Source organism: Carassius auratus, chromosome 32, assembly GCF_003368295.1.
Source record: "Carassius auratus strain Wakin chromosome 32, ASM336829v1, whole genome shotgun sequence".
Taxonomy (NCBI): domain Eukaryota; kingdom Metazoa; phylum Chordata; class Actinopteri; order Cypriniformes; family Cyprinidae; genus Carassius; species Carassius auratus.
The window spans coordinates 31,177,603-31,201,270 of NC_039274.1; the positions used below are offsets into that span (position 1 = coordinate 31,177,603).

General features: G+C 38.0%; 3 protein-coding genes across 3 annotated transcripts; 1 reads left to right on the forward strand and 2 right to left on the reverse strand.

The window, feature by feature from the left end:
- Positions 1 to 101: 101 nt before the first annotated feature.
- On the reverse strand, positions 102 to 11,992 carry LOC113052128 (embryonal Fyn-associated substrate-like). The gene is made up of 8 exons (XM_026216471.1): positions 11,825 to 11,992; positions 10,825 to 11,095; positions 7,477 to 8,838; positions 7,220 to 7,342; positions 4,036 to 4,923; positions 3,624 to 3,698; positions 2,760 to 3,011; positions 102 to 2,514 (listed from the first exon to the last, which is right to left on the reverse strand). Exons 2-8 carry the CDS (start codon positions 10,834 to 10,836, stop codon positions 2,332 to 2,334), a joined length of 2,895 nt encoding a protein of 964 aa, XP_026072256.1. The 5' UTR covers positions 10,837 to 11,095; positions 11,825 to 11,992; the 3' UTR covers positions 102 to 2,331.
- Positions 11,993 to 13,949: 1,957 nt separating this feature from the next.
- LOC113052129 (dehydrogenase/reductase SDR family member 4-like) lies at positions 13,950 to 18,491 on the forward strand. The gene is made up of 9 exons (XM_026216472.1): positions 13,950 to 14,394; positions 14,702 to 14,826; positions 15,019 to 15,196; positions 15,653 to 15,754; positions 17,030 to 17,100; positions 17,198 to 17,249; positions 17,356 to 17,490; positions 17,815 to 17,870; positions 18,227 to 18,491. Exons 2-9 carry the CDS (start codon positions 14,759 to 14,761, stop codon positions 18,339 to 18,341), a joined length of 777 nt encoding a protein of 258 aa, XP_026072257.1. The 5' UTR covers positions 13,950 to 14,394; positions 14,702 to 14,758; the 3' UTR covers positions 18,342 to 18,491.
- A 240-nt stretch (positions 18,492 to 18,731) lies between these two features.
- On the reverse strand, positions 18,732 to 23,559 carry LOC113052131 (TERF1-interacting nuclear factor 2). The gene is made up of 7 exons (XM_026216474.1): positions 23,246 to 23,559; positions 22,613 to 22,815; positions 22,265 to 22,363; positions 22,011 to 22,106; positions 21,636 to 21,746; positions 20,240 to 20,360; positions 18,732 to 20,119 (listed from the first exon to the last, which is right to left on the reverse strand). The coding sequence occupies exons 1-7, from the start codon at positions 23,274 to 23,276 to the stop codon at positions 19,848 to 19,850; spliced, it is 933 nt and encodes a 310-aa protein (XP_026072259.1). The 5' UTR covers positions 23,277 to 23,559; the 3' UTR covers positions 18,732 to 19,847.
- Between the last annotated feature and the right edge of the window lie 109 nt (positions 23,560 to 23,668).

Below are 23,668 nucleotides of genomic sequence, written 5' to 3' on the forward strand. Positions count from 1 at the left end.
AGGCTGATTATCCCCGAATCATACTAAAGCATAAACATTTTAAACAAGAAAAATAAAACAATTTAACACAAGACAACTCAACTCAAATAACCACAACTTTGTTCTGTAACAAAAATGTATTTTCAAGAATCATCTCACCATTTGACAAGTACCAAAGACTCCCTCTATGCCACCTGTGGAGTGTGTCTTACAAACAAAATCTCAAAATGAATATAGACATACTGTAAATAAGCACAAACTATGCATGTCAAAATACATTCTGGTACCAATGAAAAGAAAAATCACATTCTTAAAGCAAACTTTGAATTATTAATGCAAAGTTGCATGAAAATCCCTGTTATGTGTGCATATTATTTCTGTAATAAACAACTTAAAGCCATGCAGGCATTTGATTAACAAAATATAATTATAAAGGGCCATCAATTGAAAGCATTACTGCAAGCACTTAATTTAAGAGCTTGAGACGAACAAGATAAGTGAGTCTTCTGATAGGAACGCTTGCTTGAATATTTGTAATGTAGTTATTTTGTACACACGGACAGGAGAGCTTTGTGTAGCAATACTGATGAAGTCCTCCAGATGGCGCCTCGAGTTAACGAACACCCCAGCACCAGAGTAAACCAAAAGAAACACATTTCACAAGACAGTATGATTTTCAGCATCGTAAATCCTTAAAAGTTTTTCCACATTTGTATTTTTTTTTATCACTATTATTTGAGTCATATCACATTTGCATCAGGTTTTTTCTCTTCTTACTGCTGTTATCAGTCTCTCTCGATTTATTTTCTTTTATTGAAAGTCATAAAAACATTATCGCAGAGTTTTTCTTTTGCCATTTGAGAAAATGTGAATGCAAAAAATATTTGTGGTATTCTACCTTTGTTCAGGGTTAACCGAACTATGACGGCTTACGCTTCTGAGAAGCCCGGAAATGTGAAAAAGGTCAGTTTAATTAACTTAATTGGACTTTTTAGTCAAAATTCCACTGCATCCATTGAAATAAGACTGCCAATTTTTTTTAAAAGGTCACTTTTTCAAAAAGGCAGTAATAAAGGGAAGGCTACTTGAGATGTAAACTATGACTTTTTTATAGCTAAATTATTAAATTGCAAGAGTCAGTAACTGCAAATATGCAAGGAACCAGTCAAACCGAACCGAAGAGGAACAGCAAGAATAACACAACAGCATTGCACTGGTGGCCAGCATGTCGATCCTGAATATAAAAAGAGATGAGGGTATTTCCAGACAAAGAGGGGGGAAGGAGACAGAAAAAGAGAGCAGATGGAGGAATTAACAGATGCAGGAATGGGCTCTGAGATACAGACTATGAGGGCGTCCTGTAAACACGACAGTACATTTATGACACCGACTTGATTTTTCATGACAGGTGGGAAACAGGTGCATGTTTCAACCTGTGTTAGCACTGTTCAATGGGTAAGATACACAAGGTTCATTCTAATTAGAACCAAGCCTGTTTTGAGTACAAGATATTGTAAGCACTGGGATTTCAATGCCCACTATGGAAGCTACTAGATATATATTGCCATTTTCAGAAATGCTGCATAGCTTATTTAAAAATAGCATGTGAAGGAAAAGTGGGAGTGTGAGAATTACGGGAAGAAAAAATAAGGGAGTGAAACAGAGTGTGAAGAAAGAGGCTGAGTGGACCTGACAGACAGGTTTATCTTTAAATAAGCATTGTGAAAAAAAAAAAAGATATCTCTCCCAAAAATTCAATACATCGTTGAATCTCTCATTTAAAAAGTAGTGTTTTTCTTCATGTCTGTTTAAATAATCAAGTATTCCTTCTTTGTTAAACGTTTGAGACTAGGTTAGTCTGATCTCTTTTGGTTACATGTGCAGCACAACTGAAACCTCCTGGGCTGTCAAATTAGTCACTTCAATCTCTATAACATCAAGGCCACTTCACATTTACTAACAAACTGAAAAATTAGAGCAGTTTACGAGAGCACCCTTAAATACAGAAGACCACTTTTACCGAATTGTTGTCAATATGATTAAGGGGACAAAATAAAGCTATTCAAATGTGCCTGAGGTTGCAAACATCTTCAACAAAACATCCATCAATAAGTTATTTAAATGCATAAGTGTGCTTGGCACCAAAAAACAAGAAAAAAAGACAGACATGTCTAAAGTGTTAAACCCAAAAGATACACTCCAACGTATACTCACCGACCATTTTTGATAATTTCATCACTGTTGAACTAATACAAGCAGTGACATGCTTTTGATGCATCCTCAAAAAAACAAAAAAATTATTAAGGCATTCCACTGTGAAAACAATAAAGGTTCACACGCCCACAAATAACATCAAGATATCTCAGCTAATCGCTGCAAAAGCCCAGAGAAGCCAGCTGCATGCTGGAATAGATCGGCTACTCTGTCCACCATTTCTTGCGTAGCAGGGACCGAAGGATAATTTTGGGCTGCACCCTTAGTTGCCATGACAACAGCCTTCAGAGCTTGGCAGAGGCGTCCACTGCAGCTGGTGACCTGAGGACACAAGCAGTGTGTGAATGTGTTTAAATAATTTCATCTGTTTTGCTGGAAACTGACTCGTCAACATGTTTACCAAAAGCTTGTTCACTTCCCAGACTGTTCATGTTTACTACTGCCCTTGGGTTCTCGACTATGACTCACAATTTGATTGGTTTTGGCGTGAATCATTAAGTACATTCACTTTTGAACAGAACAGAAACGTTCAATAACTTTTATAACCAGAGTATCTATGTTCTAACCTTTGCTCTGAGGTCTGAAGAGCTGAGAAGCCTTGCAAGTGTATCCCCAATAAAGACAAGTTTGTGCGCAGTCACAATGAGACTTTTCCCCCTGGACACGAAGACTCGGGGTGGTTGGTTCCCTTGGACACTTGTGAACAGGGAATCGATGGCATCGGATAGGCAAGTAAGATGAGAGAGACTTTGGTTGGAGTAGAAGGAGAGCAGCTCTGAATCTTCCAGAGACAGAGAGACTGAAGGGGAAGGACTCAGCTGGAGAGAAACAGAGAACATAATTCATGTAAACATACAAAACACTGTCTATAAAGATACCTAAAAATCCATAATTAGAGAATTACACTCTTTTCATTAGGCTTGGAGTAGTTCAACTATGATTTATGATTTATTTGTGTTCCTGTAGCTCAACTGGTAGAGCACTGCGCTAGCAAGCAAGCAAGCGCAAGGTTGGGGGTTCAATTCCCCGGGAACACATGATATGTAAAAATTAATAGCCTGAATGCACTGTAAGTCGCTTTGGATAAAAGTGTCTGGTAAATGCTTAAATTTAATTTTAATTTAATTTTTTTTTAATTTATGAGCTCGGTTGTAGGTTGAATTCTTCCAAAATTTAGAAAAGATATCTTCTATCTACACAGGTTTATAGGTTTTTTTAAATATAATAAATATTGGCTTTTTTATATCACTGAACATGCTGAAAAAATAGTGAGCAAAGTACAGATCAAATGTACATACATTTATGTCCAAAAGTTTTTTTTAAGTGTTTTTGAAAGTTGCTTATGATCAAGAAGTCTGTATTTATTGAGTCATTAAATGAATATCGATTTGTGTGAGTTTTGGGAGTATAACAAACAATCAAAGACTTACTTTATTATCAGTTGTGGTGATACGCTGTGAAGAACTGTGCTCTGTATGGGTGTCTGCTAGAGGCTCTGGCTTCCCCTAAAACAACAACAAAAATGTAAATGTCCACAAAAAGAGAACTGCAGACCACAGAAATGTTTCAACAAAAGTGAATACAGGCACCAAAACATGAACAGATAGTCAAAACAGAAGAAAATGAATGAATATGACAGAATGATAAATCCTGAGAAAATTTTAAATGTTTGGCATTAAAGTTACTGTTGTTAACCAATGTTTTTTTATCTGACAAGTAAAGTGCTTCGGCTCTTTGCCTGATGAACTCGTGTGTTAATACTTGAATAAAAACTGATGTAAAAAGTGGGAATATTTACTCTTTTTTTTGGCATTATATCCATGCATAAGACAGGTGTCTAACCTGCAGTTTGACGTATCCCACACTATCACCTACAGGATATGAAGGCAGGGCTGTAGGAGTCAGGCCAATTCCTGCATACACATTCCCTTGTTCCTCATCCTCCATTCTTCCCACAGTCGGGGCTAAAGAAACTGATGTCGGGGGCAAAGGGAAGGCTGCGGGTGGTGGAGGCGGCAGGGGTCGTTCCTGGATCCAGCTGCTCTTCCGTGATCCCATGTCCCCTGTGATCGGTTTGACCTCTGCCACCGGCAAAGCAGGTAGAGGTCTCCGGGACAGAGGCTCCTGGGAAGGTAAACGAGGTCGCACTTGACTCTGTAAAAGGGACACGGAGTCTTCAAGGGCACAGCGGACCATCGGGAGCAGACCGTCGGCTGGAGGGGCAGTGCCACACACCGAAAGGGCAGGAAGGAGGTCAGAGAGACGGGACCATGCCTGCTGGAGAACTAAAGGAATATCACCAACATGCCCAGCCTTCCAGACAGAGAGGATCTCAGTCAATGCAGAGGCGAGGTCACTTGATGGGGTGGTGGTGACAGAGGCAGAGGTCAGGGCTGATTGGACAAGAGCAGAGAGAGACGCTTTCCACTGGATGTCCCCAGAGCCGGTGCTTGACACAGATAAACGGCATGTCGGGATTTCTAGAGTGAGGGCAGGCATGTCATAGATGCCTCCATCAGGTTCTGACACATCTGCAGAAGTTAAGTCTGGCTTTCTAGGACTGGAAATTGAATAGGTACATCCATTTACAGCAGTTTCTGCAGTTAATCCCGGCAACTCGCTTGCCTCCAATGGTAAACCATGAAGACTGGGAACACTGTACACATCCTCATCCTCTGCATCTCCAGCCAAAGAGGAGGAATTCAGGGCCAGAGAGGGAACATCATAAATCTGAAAAATATGAAAGAGTTACTCACTGTTTACTAATTTTAAAGAGTTTTAATTTTTAGAGTTAAAACTGATTTTGGATCCAGAACAGACATACATATATATATATATATATATATATATATATATATATTGATTAAGAGTAAAAAATCCCTTATTAAACAATTATACAGACACTACATGTATTTACTTTACTTTTACTGATTCTCTGCACAAGCACAAAAATCCATTGCTAAGGATTCAGTAAGGATTAGTAAGACAAATGACAGAGGGAAAGGAGAGAGGAAGACGGTGGGTGGAGGACTGAGTAGAGCCACATGGGTCTGGCTGATCTGGGCAACGCGACAGGCGGCTGTGACTTGTGTGAACAAGAGAAAAAGTGTTACATGGGATTAGCTCATAGCAGAAAAAAGGTGTGGTTTAAAAGCAAAGGAACAGTAGAGGAGTGAGAGAATGACAAACAGCGAGAGGAAAAACAAAGGAGAGATTCTGTGAATATGTGGAGATTATGTGTAAATGTGCACAAACTCTGATACTTAAAAAGTAGATTTTTTTTATGCAAATGAATTTCAAATACACATTCTTTTGAACTTTATATTCATCAAATAATTCTGAACCGTGAAAATGTATTTAGCATCAAAAAAGCCTGTTAAAATGATTCCTTAAAGATCATATGACACTGAAGACTGGTTGCTAAAAATTAAGCTTTGCATACAGGGTTTCTGCAGGATTTTTAAGCTCAAATGTAAGATCTTTTTAAGACCTGCTCAAATAAAATGAATACCATATGAGCGGGGTTGGGCAATGTCTATAGTACCATATTAAACTGTAAAATGCACAATTAACAGTTCAGATACAAGTTTTCACAATAAGTTTTATAAAATGCTAAACTTTACATTTCAGCCTTTAAAGTCAAAAGTATTAATTTTTATATTAATTTTAACAATTATTATCAATAAAATATTATATCAATTAAATAATGTAAATTAGGGGCTATGCGATATCGACAAGAAAATTATATCGCGATCATTTTCTGGGATTTTATAGATAACAGTAATTAGATAATATTTTGCTATAGAGTGTGTATCTTATCTCTGATTGTGCTCCTGAATTTTTTTATATTATTCATCTTCTGTGTGGTAAGTTCACAGCGATAATAGAAATTAATCATTTCCAACTAGTTTTATGGCCATTTTTACCTTTAAGCCATTTTTCTAAAAGTGTGCACCATCTTTTGAGTCAAATTCTTGCATTTGGGCTTTTACCAAGCAAATGAAATCACTATCAACAAAACTGATCTTTGCAATGCAGAGGAAACACCGAAGAGGCATTACAAGTGTCATTTAGATGCATTTACACACTGTTTAATGCAGTTCTGAGGAACATGAAGTACTTTAACTTTTAATATATAAATAATGTTTAGATATTTTAAACATTAAACATTGAAAACTGACGTTTGAAATTGTAAAATTGTAAGTTTGTAAGACCGAGTTGAAACTCTGCATGTTTGCAGTTTGAAAACATGGGTCGATTGTCGCATTGGTCTGAACTCTGAACAAAACAAGTTTTATTGAAAATGCTCATTCATTCTGCCAGCAGGTGGAGCATTTGGTAGAATATAACTGTTTCAATGGTAACAGCAGAACACAAAGTAGCACAGCACCGAACTTCAAACGTGCAACACTCATGTTTAGTTAAGAAAATCATAAGGTTAGCCTTTTGAAGTTTAATCGTCACATTCAGCCATATCGCAATTCTGCTCTTTCCATCCCCAAATTTAAGACTTCTTGAAATCATAATTAAGACTTTCCTGTACAATTTAAGACTTTTAAGACCTTAAATTTGATACAACTAAATTTAAGACTTTTTTTTAAGACCCGCGGAAACCCTGATATAACATAAAATATTTTTAAAAAATTATTTCAATTTAAAAAATATTTCACAATATTAATGTTCTGATTCTATATTTTTATCAAATAAATGCAGCCATACTCATATGGTACATATGAGACTCCAATACTTTTATACACCATCAGCTAATGAACACTGCTAAATGAGTGGCTCACAGTCAGTCTCAATGTACCACTTTTAAATGTGTGGCAGTCCAAAAGATAAATGAGAGCTTGGTAACAAATCTATCGTATGGCTTGAAAAGTCATTGTATGAATACTTCTATGGTGTTTATTGCCTGTTTTTTTGCAGCTAGACAACCCCTATCCTCAGTCACTTTTATTGTATGGATAAGAGCAAGATCAACATTCTGCCTAGCATTTCCCTTCAGTGTTTGATTTCTTCTTACCTCTGAGGCTTGGTCAGTGTGTAGGGGTACAGCGCGAGGGGTGTTATAGATCCCATCATCCTCCTCGGAAGGCACTTTAGGTACTGGATGCTGCCACCTATTTGTTGGAGGTGTATCATATACCTGAAGAACACAAGAATAAGCATCAAAATCTTATCTCACCATCTATTTCATCATCTCTACTATCTCTTTAAAGAAAACTCATCCATAATCTACAAAACTACACCTCTTTCCAATCAAGTTCTAATTTAGCTCACCTCCTCACTGAGTTTCTCATCCTGAGAACTTGCACTCTCCCTCTTGGTCACTATTTCACTGTTCTTCTTCATCTCGTCCACTTGCATGTGTCCATTTATACTTCCCTGTCTCTCTTCCTCTGGTACGTTTGTCTGTGGGGGTGCAGGGTTGGCCAGGAGAACAGGTTTGGTAGTTGGAACTGAGTTAGATTGAGGTAAATCCTTCCTGGTCACACTTCTAACAGGAGGTGTTGGCGGAGGGGGTTTGCGGCCAAAGTTTGGGGACCCTGGTACTCCAGACTTTCCTTGACCAACAAGAGGAGTTGAAGTAGTACCCTTTTGGGATCTTTGGGCAGAGGGAGGTGTCTGCTTAAGATACTGGCCTGGTGTCGAAGCTCCAGACACTCCTACAGTTCCAGCGGGATGTTTGCGGTCAGATTGAGGAGTCCTTGATATAGCATCCCGAGGTGGAGTTGGGGTTTGGTACTTCCCTGGGGCATCCAGGCCAGTCTTATTCTGAGAAGGACTAGCAGAAGAAGATGGGCTGCTTTTGTGTGCAATCCCATTCGTAAGTTTTGAAGTCATTCTTGGCACACACTGTCCTGCAACTGGGGCACCACTTGTAGGACTCTGATATAAATTCTCACTGGCCAATGCAGCAACAGCTGCTCTAGGCACTAAGTAGCATCCATCAGAGCTACTGGCCCCTGCATCTCGTGGACTTAAATACCTCGCCTCTTCCGCTGTTTCAGCAGCAGACCTGGGAACAGCACTTGGAGTCAGGTACACTGAATCGGATGTCAGTGCACCTTGTGATCTGTGTTGTGCTGCCACTGGCGCAGGGGAGGTGGGAGTCTGGAAGAGGGTCCCTGACTCGCCACCCTGTTCTCTAAGTGAGGGTGAACGGGGTCGTCCCGCCACACCCACATCGCCCCAATCTGGACAAGGCCTGGTTCCGGAACTAGAATGTGATTGTGGCCTTCCTCCATCAAGGTGACATATCTCCCCAGACCTGGCAGGGGCAGGAGCAGCCCCAGGGCTCTGGTACACCCCTTCAGCTAAGCTGGGTGGTGTGAGATACACCCCCTCTGAATCTTCAGTGCTCAGTCCATTTACTCTGTCCTGCTGGCTAGTCGATAGATGGACCGAGTCCACACTAGGAGCTCGCCGGGTGTCTGTAGCTGTGCTTGATGCTGGAGTCTGTGCAGTTCGGAGGAGGCATAATCGGTTGGCAGGGGCAATTCCTTGACGGCCATGTAGTGAGCAAAGCCACCACCCCGGTCCACCGTCCTGGTCTAGTACCATCAGGATATCACCTTTGCGGAACGCTAACTCCTCTGGGCTTTCAGCGGCATTGTCAAAAAGTGCCTTTGCAAGCACTGTCTACAAGACCAAAAAAAAAGAAAAGAGGAGGAGGAGGAGGAAGATAAGAAACCAAGACAAAACTTTAAATAAATCCTACCAAGACAAAAATCACCTCTGGACTAGCTGCTTAGTCTAGGTTTCTAATGAACATGGCATTGTACTCTATGAATATTGCTGGCTCTGTGACAAATTGCTCATGTTCCTCTATTGTAAATTGCTCTGGATTAAAGCGTCTGTTTAATGCATGAATGTAAACATAAAACCATGGAAGCAAAACATAATAAAATCCTGCATAAATAAAAAAGTGAGACAGACAGAAGAAAGGCTTTAAACAAGTCCTTCAATGGGAACAGGAAAGGACAGCAATTGAGAAGGAGAAATTATTATTTCACTAGACTGCAAACAATATAATTCAATTATTGTTTTTATTCAATGTACTCAGTTGAATATATCTGAGCCTTTAGCTGACTCTACTTCCACAGTATTTGAGCTGCATTGTGTTAATAAGGCAAGTCAAAAACAGGAAACAACATAGAGCAGTAGACCCAATGTCCTGCAGAGTTAAGCTAAGACCCTAATTAACCACACGAGGAGCAGCAAATCAAGCTCTTCACGAATGCATGATTGGGAATAAGGGTTGAAGACCTATGATGTAGAGGATCTAACCTGGCCACATCAACCAGGTTCATCAACCTGTGTAACCAAATCAATTTGTCTTCTCTTTTACTTAAACAGAACTAGCACATCATCATGACAACATAAGGGAAGTTTAAGGCCATGGTCAACACTAAAAAAAAACCTAATGAGTCTCATAGTTGACTTAAAAAAGATGGTCAGTACATAGCAATTTAATTGCTGACCTAAATTCTCAGCATACATAAAGTCTACAGAAGAACTGCTCACTTAAAGGCTTCAGAAAGGGCAACGCATATGATCTGTACAGTTAGAGTGACATTACAAAAGCAATGGGTTGCCTCAAGGTCTTTTGTATTCAGAACACCACACTACTGCCTTCATGGGTAAATCAATATTGATAGAGAGAATGCATAAGTAAGGGCAGAGGTCTGTGATTATGGGAAAGAGAGAATTAGTGATTAAGAGAAAGAGGAGCTGAGTTGATGAAAATGAGGAAGTCTCGTGGGGGTGGGGCTCAACATCTTGCCCCCAGTGTTAGGTCCTTTTGTCATCCCCTTTTATACCTCTAAATCTTCCTCTCATTGCCCCCAGGGGATGTGGTGCTCTGAGGCAAGCTGAGCCCCAGTTCCCCCTTCTACATACTAGCAGGGGATATGAATATTAAAGGGATAGTTCACCCAAAAATGAACGAGTCAATCTTTTGTTCGTTATCTGGCTGGGCTCGGTGTTCATCTTCAGTTCTCTCTTCACAGCAGGTCAGTCAATGTACTGTTTGAGTTCATGCATTACTCTGGGAATTTGGTTTGTTTGAACTTAGAGGGAGTGTCAGCCACATTAAAAAAGTTAACAGCTTAAGTCATTTGTGGATTAATGCTTATTGGAGAGGCGAACCATTTCAAACGATTCAGTTTGATTTGGTGAACTGGTTCAAGTAGAACTGGTTAAATTGAATGATTCGTTCGCAAACCTGATATCAGTACATTGCAGTGAACTCTCTCACAACAGACATGGAAAAGAGAATACAATGCTGTTGTAGTTGTAGTTTTTGTTATTTTTGGGCAAAATGTATTTTCGATGCTTCAACAAATTCTAGCTGACCCTCTGATGTCACATGGACTACTTTGATTATGTTTTTCTTACCTTTCTGGACATGGACATTATACCGTTCACTCACTTTCAATGGAGTGACTGAGAGCTCTCGGACTAAATCTAAAATATCTTAAACTGTGTTCTGAAGATGAACGGAGGAGGTCTTATGGGTTTGGAACGACATGAGGGTGAGTTATTAATTACATATTTTTCATTTTTGGGTGAACTATCCCTTTAAGGACTGAACAGTTTTACAGTGGTGACTTAAAACAAACTTACTGATAGAGACATGACTGAAGCTGGGTCTCTGCCGTTTTAGGATGCGTTAACTCCACATGTGCTCTCCACAGAGGCTGTGTCCCGTTTACATGTGCACTGTGTGACTCATCTGTGTGTTTTGCAGATCTGGTTTTCCATTAACCTGAACCGTGCAGTGGTGGTAAATAGGTCTTTTCTATCCAGAAAGATCAATTTCTCAAAAACATGACTGTTGTCCTTTGCAGTTTGTGACTTTCAACACATATGACAATTGCCGCCGCACACATTGAACCTGGAGGATCAGAATAAATGATTTTAGATCAATAGCACAGTAGTGTGTTAGTAACACAGAGTTCACTTTAAGAAACAGTCAGCTGCAGCAGCTAAACTAGTCAGACCAGCTGTGGGGCTCCACCAATGAAGTTCAGAAAAAAAAAGATCTTATTTCATGGGAATTTGTCTGTTAACTTTTAAGTACAGCTGTAATGTGGTATTTAAATTTACCCACCCTGATTGGACAGAGTATTAAGGGGCTATATGATATCATAACTTAGTAATTATTAGTTAATATAACTGGAAATATTTTACCATATTTGGTCATTAATGTTTGTTTATACATATAAGTAATGAAACCTAAATAAAATCACTTAAGCAGCTGGTTTTAAAAACATATTTTTTTATTAAAAAGAGGAATAGTAATTTTAATAGATTAAGCTGCACTAGGCTGCAACAGAAAAACATAAATCAAAGTCCTGAGCCACGTTTCGTTTTCCATTCAAGACGTCTCAGTGTTTCTCAGTGTTTTTGCAGGACAACCCCAATGAAACAAACAGAGGACTAAAATAAAGAAAACAAGAAAAGCTCCCATTCTCCGGCTTAGCCAGTGCCAAATGCATTAGGCATATAAATAAACGTTCTTTCAAAAAACGACATGCATTTTAATTCAGTCGCAAGGACGCAAACAAGCGGCGATCATACAGCCAGTGTAAAATTTTTACTAAATAAACAATGATCGTCTTACCGTTCACATTTCTAGAAATATCATCTGGAAATACAAAAGTAGAGTCAAAAACCATATCTTCTCAAAAGACTGTAATGCACGGCTGTTGTTGTTCTTTTCTTTCTTTGGGGATTGGCGTCTCGCTTCGCCCTACCCTGGCCTTCTTGGTTTTGAATTACAGTTGAGCGCATGTGTTCACTCCCCCTACAGTGAGCACAACACAGCACGATTCCTGCAGTGCTTCACGCCCTCTAGTGGAGGACTATCTATCTATCTATCTATCTATCTATCTATCTATCTATCTATCTATCTATCTATCTATCTATCTATCTATCTATCTATCTATCTATCTATCTATCTATCTATCTATCTATCTATCTATCTATCTATCTATCTATCTATCTATCTGGTCTTGTTATTTTTGTCCACTTATGGTAGTTGTCATAATGTAAATTTTATTTGTTTTACCAACATTGCCAAGTGCTGCTTCTGAAGGTTACAGCTGCCTCTAATGTAAACTTCTGTCCAGAATTACATCAAACAAGTATAAATATTTTTCTAACTAGGATGTCCTAGGAATGTCCTCTTGATGGCTCCTTAGGATGCTTCTGTCACACCATAATAAAATAAAATAAAAATAATAAAATAAAATCGAATGCAATGTAAAGACGTGTTGTGCATTAGCTGGTATTCAATTACCTGCATGTAAAATAAAAACTGAAAATGTATAATAAAGCGAATATGAAAATGTATAGGCCTACTAACCATGATGAATACAAGCCTTTTTGAAAACTTTTTTTTCACATTTCTAAAAGATGTATTATGTTATGTGATTTGACTTTCACTGGCTGTGCGGTATACATGCTCTGATTCAATGTGCTGGGCAACTGTTTAAAAACATTAGATAACAAAGAGGACATCAGAGGAATTTAAATAAGAATTTAAGTTTTTAGTGTCTAAAGAAAAAAATGGCCACAAAACCCAGAAAGCCATTTAGATGATCTAATCTGAACATGTTCAGCATAATAAGTGTCATTATCTGAGATGGGTTCCTGTGGGCTGTAACCACATTTCTTTATGCTGCTTAGTAAGATTTACAATTTATAATAAAAACAATTCTAAAATACCTTGACCAACAGGATTTAACAACAGGAACTGCATGTTGAACAAACACAAAGTTTTTTTACAGAACAAATGGGCAGGGTCGTTGCCAAGGTATTTAGTGCTGTTTAAATATTTGTTGACCTCATGACGTGCAACTGATCAAGAAAGACGACGCTCTTCTGTTCAGCTCCAACCATATCTTATTTTTTACTAAAAGGACCACTGCAGTGATAAATGTAAAAATTGTACAGGATAAATGCTGGACAAATGCTGGTTTTGCACCTGCACATGTGCATACAATTTTAACAATAAACAATGTGATCATATAAATCTAGTGCAATCTACAATCTACATTTAGTGAGCTATTATAAGTTTACTTGAATTGAAATAAAATACTTTACTAATATAATATCAATATTAGATGGATTAAAAAAAAAACGAAGGAGTAATTTCATTTTAATCAATAAAGATTCATTGAGACTACCATCTTCCTCAAGAGGGCGCGTGAGGGCTGATTCCTCCACTGACCTTATTCTGTTTTTTGTAAACTAAAATGTGAACCATTTAATCCCAACTTTTAATACGTTATTTTACATATCAATACAAATATCGCTTATAAATTTATATAATATTAACATACAAATACATACATACATACATACATACATACATATACATATATATATATATCCAGTCAACCATCCAGTAATCACACTTAGCTGTGACCAGCGCTGTAAAAAGTTACAGGCACCACGCAAGCAATTGACTCATATTGACATATACACGCAGCTCCTTTAGCGGTCTGTGCAATAGCAACACAATAACACCAGATTAATGATACCAGAGAAACATTAGTAGCCATCGAATTGCAGATTGTCAGGGATTGTAAGAGGCGAAGACTCAAGTGCAGACAGATGAATATTCTTTATTTATAAATGATTAAAATAAACAAAAACACAACTGAAACCACCCCGAAGGGGAAAAAAACACATGGACTTACAACTAGACATAACACAGGACAGCCAAATATAAAAGCCATGAACCTACGCGAGACATCTAAACGAGCACAGAACAGAAAACACAGGAAGCTTTTAAAGGAAAGGCAATCAGTTTTGGGGAAATGGAGTCCAGAGGAAAGGGAAAACACAGGTGGAGCAACTAAACAATAATGAGGTAACAGGGTGGGCGGGGTCAGAAAAAGACAGGAGAGAGCACATGGCACCAAACAAACACAACACTTACAGAGACAGAAAGACAGAAGACTGTGACACACATACGCTGAAGAATGAAATAGGATAATCACTATTCAGAAGCATCTTTCCAGACCAATAATAGACAACTTCCGGACTGTTTATCACCGCCCTTTCTCAGAGTCACTATACGTATTCTACCAGTTTGTAATATTTCTATGGTACTGACGTAAGAGAGGCGTGGATTTTTATTACTTGCGAAGGTCCACCGGAACAACAGAGCTTCTCATCTCGCAGGTAATGCTCTATTTCTTCTTACTAACCTATACGTCACAATTATTTTTCATAATTTAGGAAGATTTTGTGCAGTTAGCTCATTAGTGCAGTTTAAATACTGTTAACGTTGAGCAGCATAACTTACTGGTTTCTGAAGTACTTCACCTAAGCACTTTCTCACCTCAACTGCCTGTCACTGAATGTAATTAATGTTAACGGGAAAACTGTTCTGTCCACCTATAACTTTTTCTCAGTATGACCTTTAACCCACTTTCCTTCATAGTGCTGTAGCAATTATTATTCAGACTCTCTCTCGGTCTGTCCCAAGGCAACGTTGAATTCTGCAACCAGGTGCCTTTGGTCAAATCCTGTTGCTGGCAGAAGAATGATGTCCCATCACATATCACCTAATTTGTCAGGAAGAGTTGCTATAGTAACTGCATCCACAGATGGGTATGATGCTTTATTTCCATTCTTAATTCAACTGTTCTTTAGTTTCAGATCCTTTAAACAAAAGGGTGTATAGCTGTCACAGCAATGTAATAACTGACAATGCAACTACTAAAACATATGTAAATATAAATTATGCATCCTAAATACTTATATAACATGCTGACAGACCCTTGTACCCACTGATCGTGTCAGGATTGGGCTCGCAGCGGCGGAGGCTTTGGGTCAGAGGGGAGCACATGTGGTCGTGAGCAGTCGACGTCAGGCCAACGTTGACAAGGCTGTGTCACTCCTGCGCAGCAAAAATATAAAAGTTATAGGCACCACATGTAATGTGGGGAAAGCAGAAGATAGAGACAAGCTCATTAATTTGGTGAGGAGTTTCTTTATCACTCTTTTTAGCAAATATTTAGTTAAAACTTCATGCATAGGAATATCTGTTATAATCAACCCAAAAGGACTGTGGAAACTTGCAAATGTATAATATGTACATGATTAGTAATATGCATTGCTAGGAACTTCATTTGGATAACTTTAAAGGTGATTTTCTATATATATATATATATATATATATATATATATATATATATATATATATATAAACTTTTGTTTTTTTGCACCCTCAGATTTTCAAATAGCTGTATCTTGAACAAATATTGTCATATTCCAACAAATCATACATGATTGGAAAGCTTATTTATTCAGCTTTCATGTGATGTATATACATTTCAATTTAGAAAAATTGAGTCTCGGGTTTGTGGGTTTTGTGGTCCAGGGTCACATATATTGTGAATAAATTGTATTTAAATGCTGTTACTTTTTATTGCAGACAGTTGAACAGTGTGGTGGTGTGGACATACTGGTGTCTAATGCAGCTGTGAACCCATTTTTTGGGAACATATTAGAATCCACAGAAGAAGTCTGGGACAAAGTAAGTTATTAGCCTTGATAAACTTTTTTTTTCTATAATATGTATACACACACTCACGGGTCACTTTATTATGTACATCTGTTCAATTGCTTGGTAACACAAATTGCTAATCAGCCAATCACATGACAGCAACTCAATGGTTGTTGGTGCCAGACGGGCTGGTCTGAGTTTTTTTTTAAACTGCTGATTTACTGGGATTTACACGCACAACCCTCTCTAGGGTTTACACAGAATGGTCCAAAAAATATAAACTATCCAGTGAGCATCAGTTGTGTGGATGAAAATGATAGAAAGGCAACAGTAACTTAAATAATAACTCGTTAATACCATCTCTGAAAACACAACACGTTGAACCCTGAAGCAGATGGGCTACAGCAACAGATGACCACATTGGGTGCCGCACCAGTCAGCTAAGAATAGGAAACAGAGGCTACAATTCACACAGGCTCACCAAAATTGGACAATAGAAGATTGGAAAAACGTTGCCTGGTCTGATGAGTCTTGATTTCTGCTGCAACATTCAGATGGTTGGGTCAGAATTTGGTGTAAAGAACATGAAAGCATGGATCCATCCTGCCTTGTCTCAACGGTTCAGGCTAGTGGTGGTGTAATGATGTGTGGGATATATTTTCTCGGCACACTTAGGGTCCCTTAGTACCAACTGAGCATCGTTTAAACACCACAGCCGAGCTGAGTATTGTTGCTGACCATGTCCTTCCCTTTATGTCTACATCTTCTGATGGCTACTTCCAGCAGGATAACGAACCATGTCACAAAGCTCAAATCATCTCAGTCTGGTTTCTTGAACTTGACAATGAGTTCACTTTACGCAAATGTCCTCCACAGTCACCAGATCTCAACCCAATAGAGCAGATTTGGGAAATGGTGGAATGGGAGATTCACATCCGGTACAGCCGACAAATCTGCAGAAACTGCGTGACACTTACGTCAATATGAACCAAAATCTCTGAGTAATGTTTCCAACACCTTGATGAATCTATGCCATGAAGAGTTAAAGTAGTTCTGAAGACAAAAGGGGGTCCAACCCAGGTACTAGCAATGTGTACCTAATAAACTGGCCAGTGACTGTGTGTGTGTGTGTATGTGTGTGTGTGTGTGTATGTGTGTGTGTGTGTGTGTGTATGTATATATATATATATATATATATATATATATATATATATATATATATATATATATGTGTGTGTGTGTGTGTATATATGTACGTGTATATGTATATATGTGTCAGCACTGACATTTGATTTATGTCCACAGATACTTGGAGTAAATGTGAAAGCTTCTTTCCTTCTGACCAAACAGGTTGTGCCTCACATGGAGAAAAGAGGGTGAGACAAGTGAAAAATGTGAGGGGGGAATAGAAAACATAAGTATTTCAAAATAAACTTTATATCGGAGTCTAACTTTGGACCTTTTAATTTTCAGGGGTGGGTCAGTTGTGATCGTGTCTTCAGTCGCAGGGTACCAGCCAATGCAAGTATGATGTTTACTTGCTCTAAAGTTAATAGCACTAAAGTGGTTTTCATTAATTGGGTTTCAGCACTAGTTGTGCGCTCACCTTACTGTCACTCTTTGACTCTTAGGGTCTGGGCCCCTATAGTGTGAGTAAGACCGCCCTGCTCGGTTTAACCAAAGCACTTGCTCCTGATCTCGCCCACAGTAACATCCGGATCAACTGTGTTGCTCCTGGCATCATCAAGACGCGTTTTAGTGCCGCTGTAAGGATTTCCTACACATTTCACTTTCAAAGCTTCTTGGAAACTCAGGTTACACTTTATTTTAAGGTGTCCTTGTTACAGTGTAATTATACGTATAAGTACTGATTAATAAAACAATTAAAAACATGTACTTATTATATGGATAGGGTTTGGCTTAGGGTTACTTGCATGTAATTATGCAGAATTCATTCTTATTTTAATAGTTAACACATGCAACAAGGACACCTTAAAATAAAGTGCTACCGAAACTTGTCTTTGATTTATAACATCAATTAGTCTTTACAATATTCATCTGTATAACCCTGTGCTTCTGTTCTTCTGTAGCTGTGGGAAAATGAGAGTGTGCTTAAAGATGTCTTGAAACAGACAAGCATAAAAAGGTTTGTCAGTTTGCGGTCAAGACAATGAATGAAACTAATACTTTAAACTAATAGTACCGTGGCATAATCACAACTATAATGTCATGTCTGAGAATTGCATTATCAAGAGTAGGAAACTAAATTTTGCCACTAGCATTATGTACCACAAAAATATTATATATTTAATATTATGCACCACTGTTGTTCGTTTATACAGTTGACTGCATGATTAATAATGTCTTAAAAAACATCCCATTATCTGTAAGGTAGCATTCAAGTAATTGTACACAAGCTATTCCTTCATTTTCATAAGCTTTCATTTGTTTGTTGCTTTCTGGTGCAGGAAACCTGATTCTTATGTAATGTTTGTCTCTTAGACTTGGGCAGCCAGAAGATATAGGTGGTGTGATTGCCTTCCTGTGCTCAGACGAAGCCTCATACATCACCGGAGAGACTATCACTGTAACCGGAGGCATGAACTGCAGACTGTAAGACGAGTGGCACAGAGGCAGGAACAATAATCATGTACTTGTACATCTGAATGAAACCTTATAATTCAGTGACCCACCACATTTGTAACAGCTGATGCAGAAATTCATGTTTACTTTTAAATGTAATAAAATGATTTGTTTTTTGTGCTAATTTTGTCACATTCATTTAGTTTTCTGAAGTATAGTTTCCAACATATTTCCACCAGTGAATTGAATTTTCCAGTCGTTTGGGTTTACTGCCATTATTATTTTAATAATAATTTTTAGATTAGCTTAAAAAGGAATTAGAAATAGGAACTAGCATGACTGAAGATATTTTCAAATTTTCTCTAATGGAGGGCACCTTGTTCAGAATGATTAATTTCCCTCAAAATTAACAAACATCTAGCAGCAAAACAAAATTCTTTATTAAAATATTACATATAACAACAACAAAAACAACATCATTCTACATGATACAGATAAAATAAAAATAAAACAAATGTTTATTATTATTAATGCACACTTCCTAAAAGCAGGTAGGTTTCATTGGTTACAATTGTACTTCATGACAAGTAACTTCAGATTTGTAAATAAAATCTAAGACTTATGACTAATACAAGTATTGTCTATAAAAGCAAACTGCATCAAAGTCTAAGCAAGAATGATGTTCCAATACAACTGCAATGTGGAACAAAACACAGGATTCCAGAACTCCAGCAGTGTGGGCACATATGTACCATTCTTTGAATGAATAAAAGTAGTCAGATCCAAACAGTTCAGGGACAGATTAAACCTAACCCCTACATAAAAAGGGTTTGGAAAAGATTAATATTGAAAAGCCTTTTTGTAAATGATCACTTTCATGTTGTTTAGGAGTTAATTTATCAGCCTAGTGCTTATAAATAGCATTTTTTAAATGCAATACAGACTATGCAAATTTGTTTTTAACATAATATAGGGCCACAAATGATTTATATTTTGTGTGTGTGAACAAAATATTTGTGAACTTGCTGTAGCTGTGATATTAGCTTGGTTAAGTTATATTAGTGACTAGAGACATTTATCACACAAAAATCTACCTGTAATCTACCACAGAGCTGGTGGAGCAAATAGAAGTTCTTAGGGAACCAAAAATTTGGATAAGAATGAATTAGAAAATACTGCACAAAGAACTACACATTTTTAAAATAATAGCTAATTATAATAATTATTTCAAATAAACTTCAAAATTCCTCTGCTCGATGGTTTCTCGTAGTGAAATATTTCCTTGTAAAATCTTTCCCTCTTTTTTCATCTCACATCAGTCTTTTTGGGAACTTTGTTGGCTCTCACTATTCCCCTTCTTACTGTTTATTTGTTCTTAGCTGCCCCCCTCCTCCTCTTCTTCTTCTTCTACTTCACTTCCGGATGAATGACTGATCACTGTGACCAGCATATTCCTGACAAAATACTCCTCATCAGGATCCTTCTCAAAACCTGTTTTTTAGAACATGATCTTTGTTTCGCTTCTGGTATTTCTGGACATTTAAGAAGCTGTTTCAACTTCTTGTCCTAAACTTGCTACCCTCTCCCTTTTTTTGGGGAGATTGTCATTGGAAATGGACCCAATAACTGGTGCGACCTGTGACTGGGCTTTCTTCTCTGCTCTGTGAGAGGTACTGGGTGTTGACGGGGCAGGATTTGTGACCCTGTTGCATAAGGAAGTGGATTCTGATTGGATTGTCTGCAACACTCTACCAGAAAGACGGAGGGAAAGGGAAGACAGGATCACATCCCCAGAAGATGACAGAAGAGATGCTGAAACAGAGAAGGAAAGAAAAACAGAGGATGACAAGACCGATGCTTACAGGCATAAAAAAAAAGAATTCAAGCTTTTGTTTCCAGACAAGCAATGACTTGATGATCTCCCAGGCAGACCTGAGCCGAGGTGTCCAAGGCATCTTTCATGCTGCAGCAGGGTCCTGAGGAGCTGGGGCTGCGATGCAGAGCGCGCACACTCCTCCAGAACAGCAGGGGAACTACTGAGCCACGAGACTGTCTGAATAAGACATCACAATACTAAAATGGTGAGCATGGAGCATAAACAAAACCGTGGCAGCAGCATTAGCTCTAGCAATCAGCATTTGACAAAGCAGGGCACTAGTCAGCAAGTGCACACTTGAATACTTTAATCAGGCAATTCACTTCTTTAATTTGGCAAATTATAAGCAAATATGTGTAAAGGACCATACGTGGAACTCACGCTTTAAAATCTCATTTTTTATTATTGAACATTAATTACATGATATATAAAGCATTAAAACATTTATCAAAAGTTCACATGTAAAAAAAAAAATGTATATTAAGGCAGTGTGCCAGAAAGTGTTTCAAACTTTCTAAATATTTTAGACAATTTTAAAAAAATAAAAAAGTAAACAATATTCGCATGTGACCCCCCCCCCCCCCCTTACTATTATGCCATGACAGCACCAAAAGTTAATTTCATGGCATGAACAGAGCATCTTAAATTACAAACACAAACAACAAACAACTACAACCAACTCTAACAGCAATGGAAGAAAAAAAAAGATCTGATATAGACGGTTTCAACGGCATCAACATAAACAAACGTTAATGCGCGTGAGCGCTTTTGTGGACCTAACTTAACTTCCTGTAGACTCCAAATAGTATCAATAACAACAGCCAAGTCCCTCTAGAGTAGATATTTTTTGATAACAAACAAAATGTGTTTTTTGTGTGGATCAGGCGGACTTAATGAAAATGATAATTCATTCTTTGCCAGCAGAAGATGTTTTAAAGCATAGACATAAAGCGCTAGAAATAGAGGTTTCCCCAGTAACAGCTGTAAACGAAGCAGAGCTACGCTCACACGCTGCTTTATCACGCATATAACATGCAAGTCTTCCTTCAGAAATACAGCGATATAAAAACACCCGTACTTCGTTTTGATATTTAAACAAATGTAAGGAATTATTATTATTAAACGTGCAGTACGTTACGTAACGTTATGTTACTCATGTTTATTTAACGAAGCCTTTTTGAAAATCGATCAGTTTTAAAATTGTGGTGAGTCTCCAAAAATAAATAAATGTATGGGAAACACATCCCGCGGCACAGCCACCTGAGCCCAAATTCAGTCTACTCATCACCTTGCCTTTAACTGCGTTTGTAGATGTCACCGCAGCCAGACCGATATACACAACACAGACCGGAAGTTAACTTAGGTCCAGGCGCGTGCGCCCGATGAAACGGTCTATACATAAAGCCAAAAAAAAAAAAAGGGTTTTGTTCTGAACCTTATAATGAATTATACCTGAGCAAGATCTGGAACTGGTAATAGTTTATCCAGTCGAATTAGAAACTCCAACAATAATTTCTGTAGATTGGCCACATAGTTTCCTCCATAGTGAAGATGGAATTCCTCCTGGAGTTAAAGACAAAACTATGTTTGTGTACATGAATAAAAGTTTGCATTAATTGAAATGTCTAGGCTTTTACCAACAAGTGACAGATAATTTAGAAATGCCCTCTGTCACTGACAGACATTTTATACTATATCCAAGAAAAAAAAATATATAAATGAAAAAAAAAAAAGTTTTAAAGCACTCTCATGAAAACATATCAGGTGAAAGATGTGAATGAGTATTTGTGGAGCAGTTCTCAGAGTTTTTGTGTTTGTTTGTTTTACCGTGAAAAACTGTTTTCTGGCTGCTGCATTCTTCAAGAGAGAGTACACCAGGGTCTGGAAATTGCGTTTAGCTTCTTCCACCTTTTGATCCTTCATCTGAGGATAAAAGAAAGGTACAGTACTTGTTGTCACGTAACTCTTGTGAAATTATATCCAAAAACACTATTTAACTTCTAAAGAAGCTAGATGAGAATAAAACTGGAAAACATGATGAGACAAACAAGACACTGCACCAGTGTCAGGGCCAAACTCACCTTTCCGATGGGAATGGAGGATTCTAGCAGCTTGTGCAGCTCCTGGAGGACACGCTGAGCATCAGGAGGATCTGACTGACGAAGCTCTTCCAAGATCATCTTAGGTTAGCAGGATAAAAAGCAAAGAAATCTCTTTACCATTCACAGACTAAAAACCTTTGAAAACAACAAAGTTTCAATTTATGACGGAGACTACTTCACTGAACCACATGTAGCTTTAACAGTAATGGACAATGTACAGTGCATGTGTACATAACTGAGAATAACAAAGATTGCAGCATAAAAAAAAGTACATGCTACTGGTGTTTTTTCATATTTGATGCAGGCAGTACTTTTCCGTAATCTCACCAGTGCCCGCAAACCAATTGTCAGCCTGGCCTGATGTCTGTAATAGAGCAGCCCCGGGACAGTCTCGCAAAGTGTTGTTATGGTCTCCTCCAGTTTCCCATAATGCACTGTGTCTCTCTGCAGCATCACTTTCCACATGGCTGCGGACATCAGGCGTAAAGATGGAGCGATGAGCTGCAGTGCTGACAGGGGTAGAGGGGCGTCTGTTGAAAATAAGATCTGAAACAATTAGAATAAGAAATCTGTACTGCAACTCATTATCATGATTCATTATCATCATGTTATCGTGTATATATATATATATATAGAGAGAGAGAGAGAGAGAGAGAGAGAGAGAGAGAGAGAGAGAGAGAGAGAGAGAAAGAGAGAATTATTTTATATTTCAGCATGACAGTTCTCAAAATGTCAAGTCAACTACCCATATAGACATTAATTCTAGATATTAACTGCTCTGATATTCACTTCTATAACTAACGTTAGATGTGTGCTTTACAGTTAACATGTTAGCTGGACTAAATCTGCATACAAATTCCCTTACATCTAAAAACAAACCCACTACAGAGAAACGCATAACATACGATAATTCTTCGTTTAATAGATTTTTACCAACTAAGTTACACTGCACAGACCCACCTTCATTCATTGTGTTAGTCGCTGTTTTCATTGCCTCTCTGTCCAGAAAATAAACAACTCTGGTGTTCTGGGAATCGCTTAACGTTATTTGATACAGCTCGAACTAGAAGTCATCAGCAACATTTGTTTGAACAGATTTCTGTCCTTTGATCTATATTTACATCCAATACGCCACGATTATAAAAACAACTGATGATTCATAAGAACGTAATGATGGTCGCGATAGGAATACATTTCTCGCGCCAAAATGACGAAATGCTGTTTCCGGTCTGAAGAATGTAAAAAGGAGAGCATCTTCTTCTTCTTTTTTTTTTTCTTTTTTCAACTTCTTAGGGACAAATTTATTTATTTATTTATTTGTATTATTATTAAAACAATGCCTGGTTTCTTTTGCATTTTATTATAAGGTGTAGACAAAAAAAA

Excerpts from the sequence above, each read along its gene's own strand:
- LOC113052129 (XM_026216472.1), top strand. The coding sequence starts at position 14,759 with ATGATGTCCCATCACATATCACCTAATTTGTCAGGAAGAGTTGCTATA. Across the intron at positions 14,827-15,018 it reads GTAACTGCATCCACAGATGG|GATTGGGCTCGCAGCGGCGG; the intron begins GTATGATGCTTT and ends TGATCGTGTCAG. Across the intron at positions 17,871-18,226 it reads AAACAGACAAGCATAAAAAG|ACTTGGGCAGCCAGAAGATA; the intron begins GTTTGTCAGTTT and ends TTTGTCTCTTAG.
- LOC113052128 (XM_026216471.1), bottom strand. Across the intron at positions 4,924-7,219 it reads ACACTGACCAAGCCTCAGAG|ATTTATGATGTTCCCTCTCT; the intron begins GTAAGAAGAAAT and ends CATATTTTTCAG. Across the intron at positions 3,699-4,035 it reads TGGGATACGTCAAACTGCAG|GGGAAGCCAGAGCCTCTAGC; the intron begins GTTAGACACCTG and ends TTGTTGTTTTAG.
- LOC113052131 (XM_026216474.1), bottom strand. The coding sequence starts at position 23,276 with ATGAAAACAGCGACTAACACAATGAATGAAG. Across the intron at positions 22,364-22,612 it reads CAATTGGTTTGCGGGCACTG|ATGATCTTGGAAGAGCTTCG; the intron begins GTGAGATTACGG and ends TGCTAACCTAAG. Across the intron at positions 21,747-22,010 it reads CCAGAAAACAGTTTTTCACG|GAGGAATTCCATCTTCACTA; the intron begins GTAAAACAAACA and ends CTTTAACTCCAG.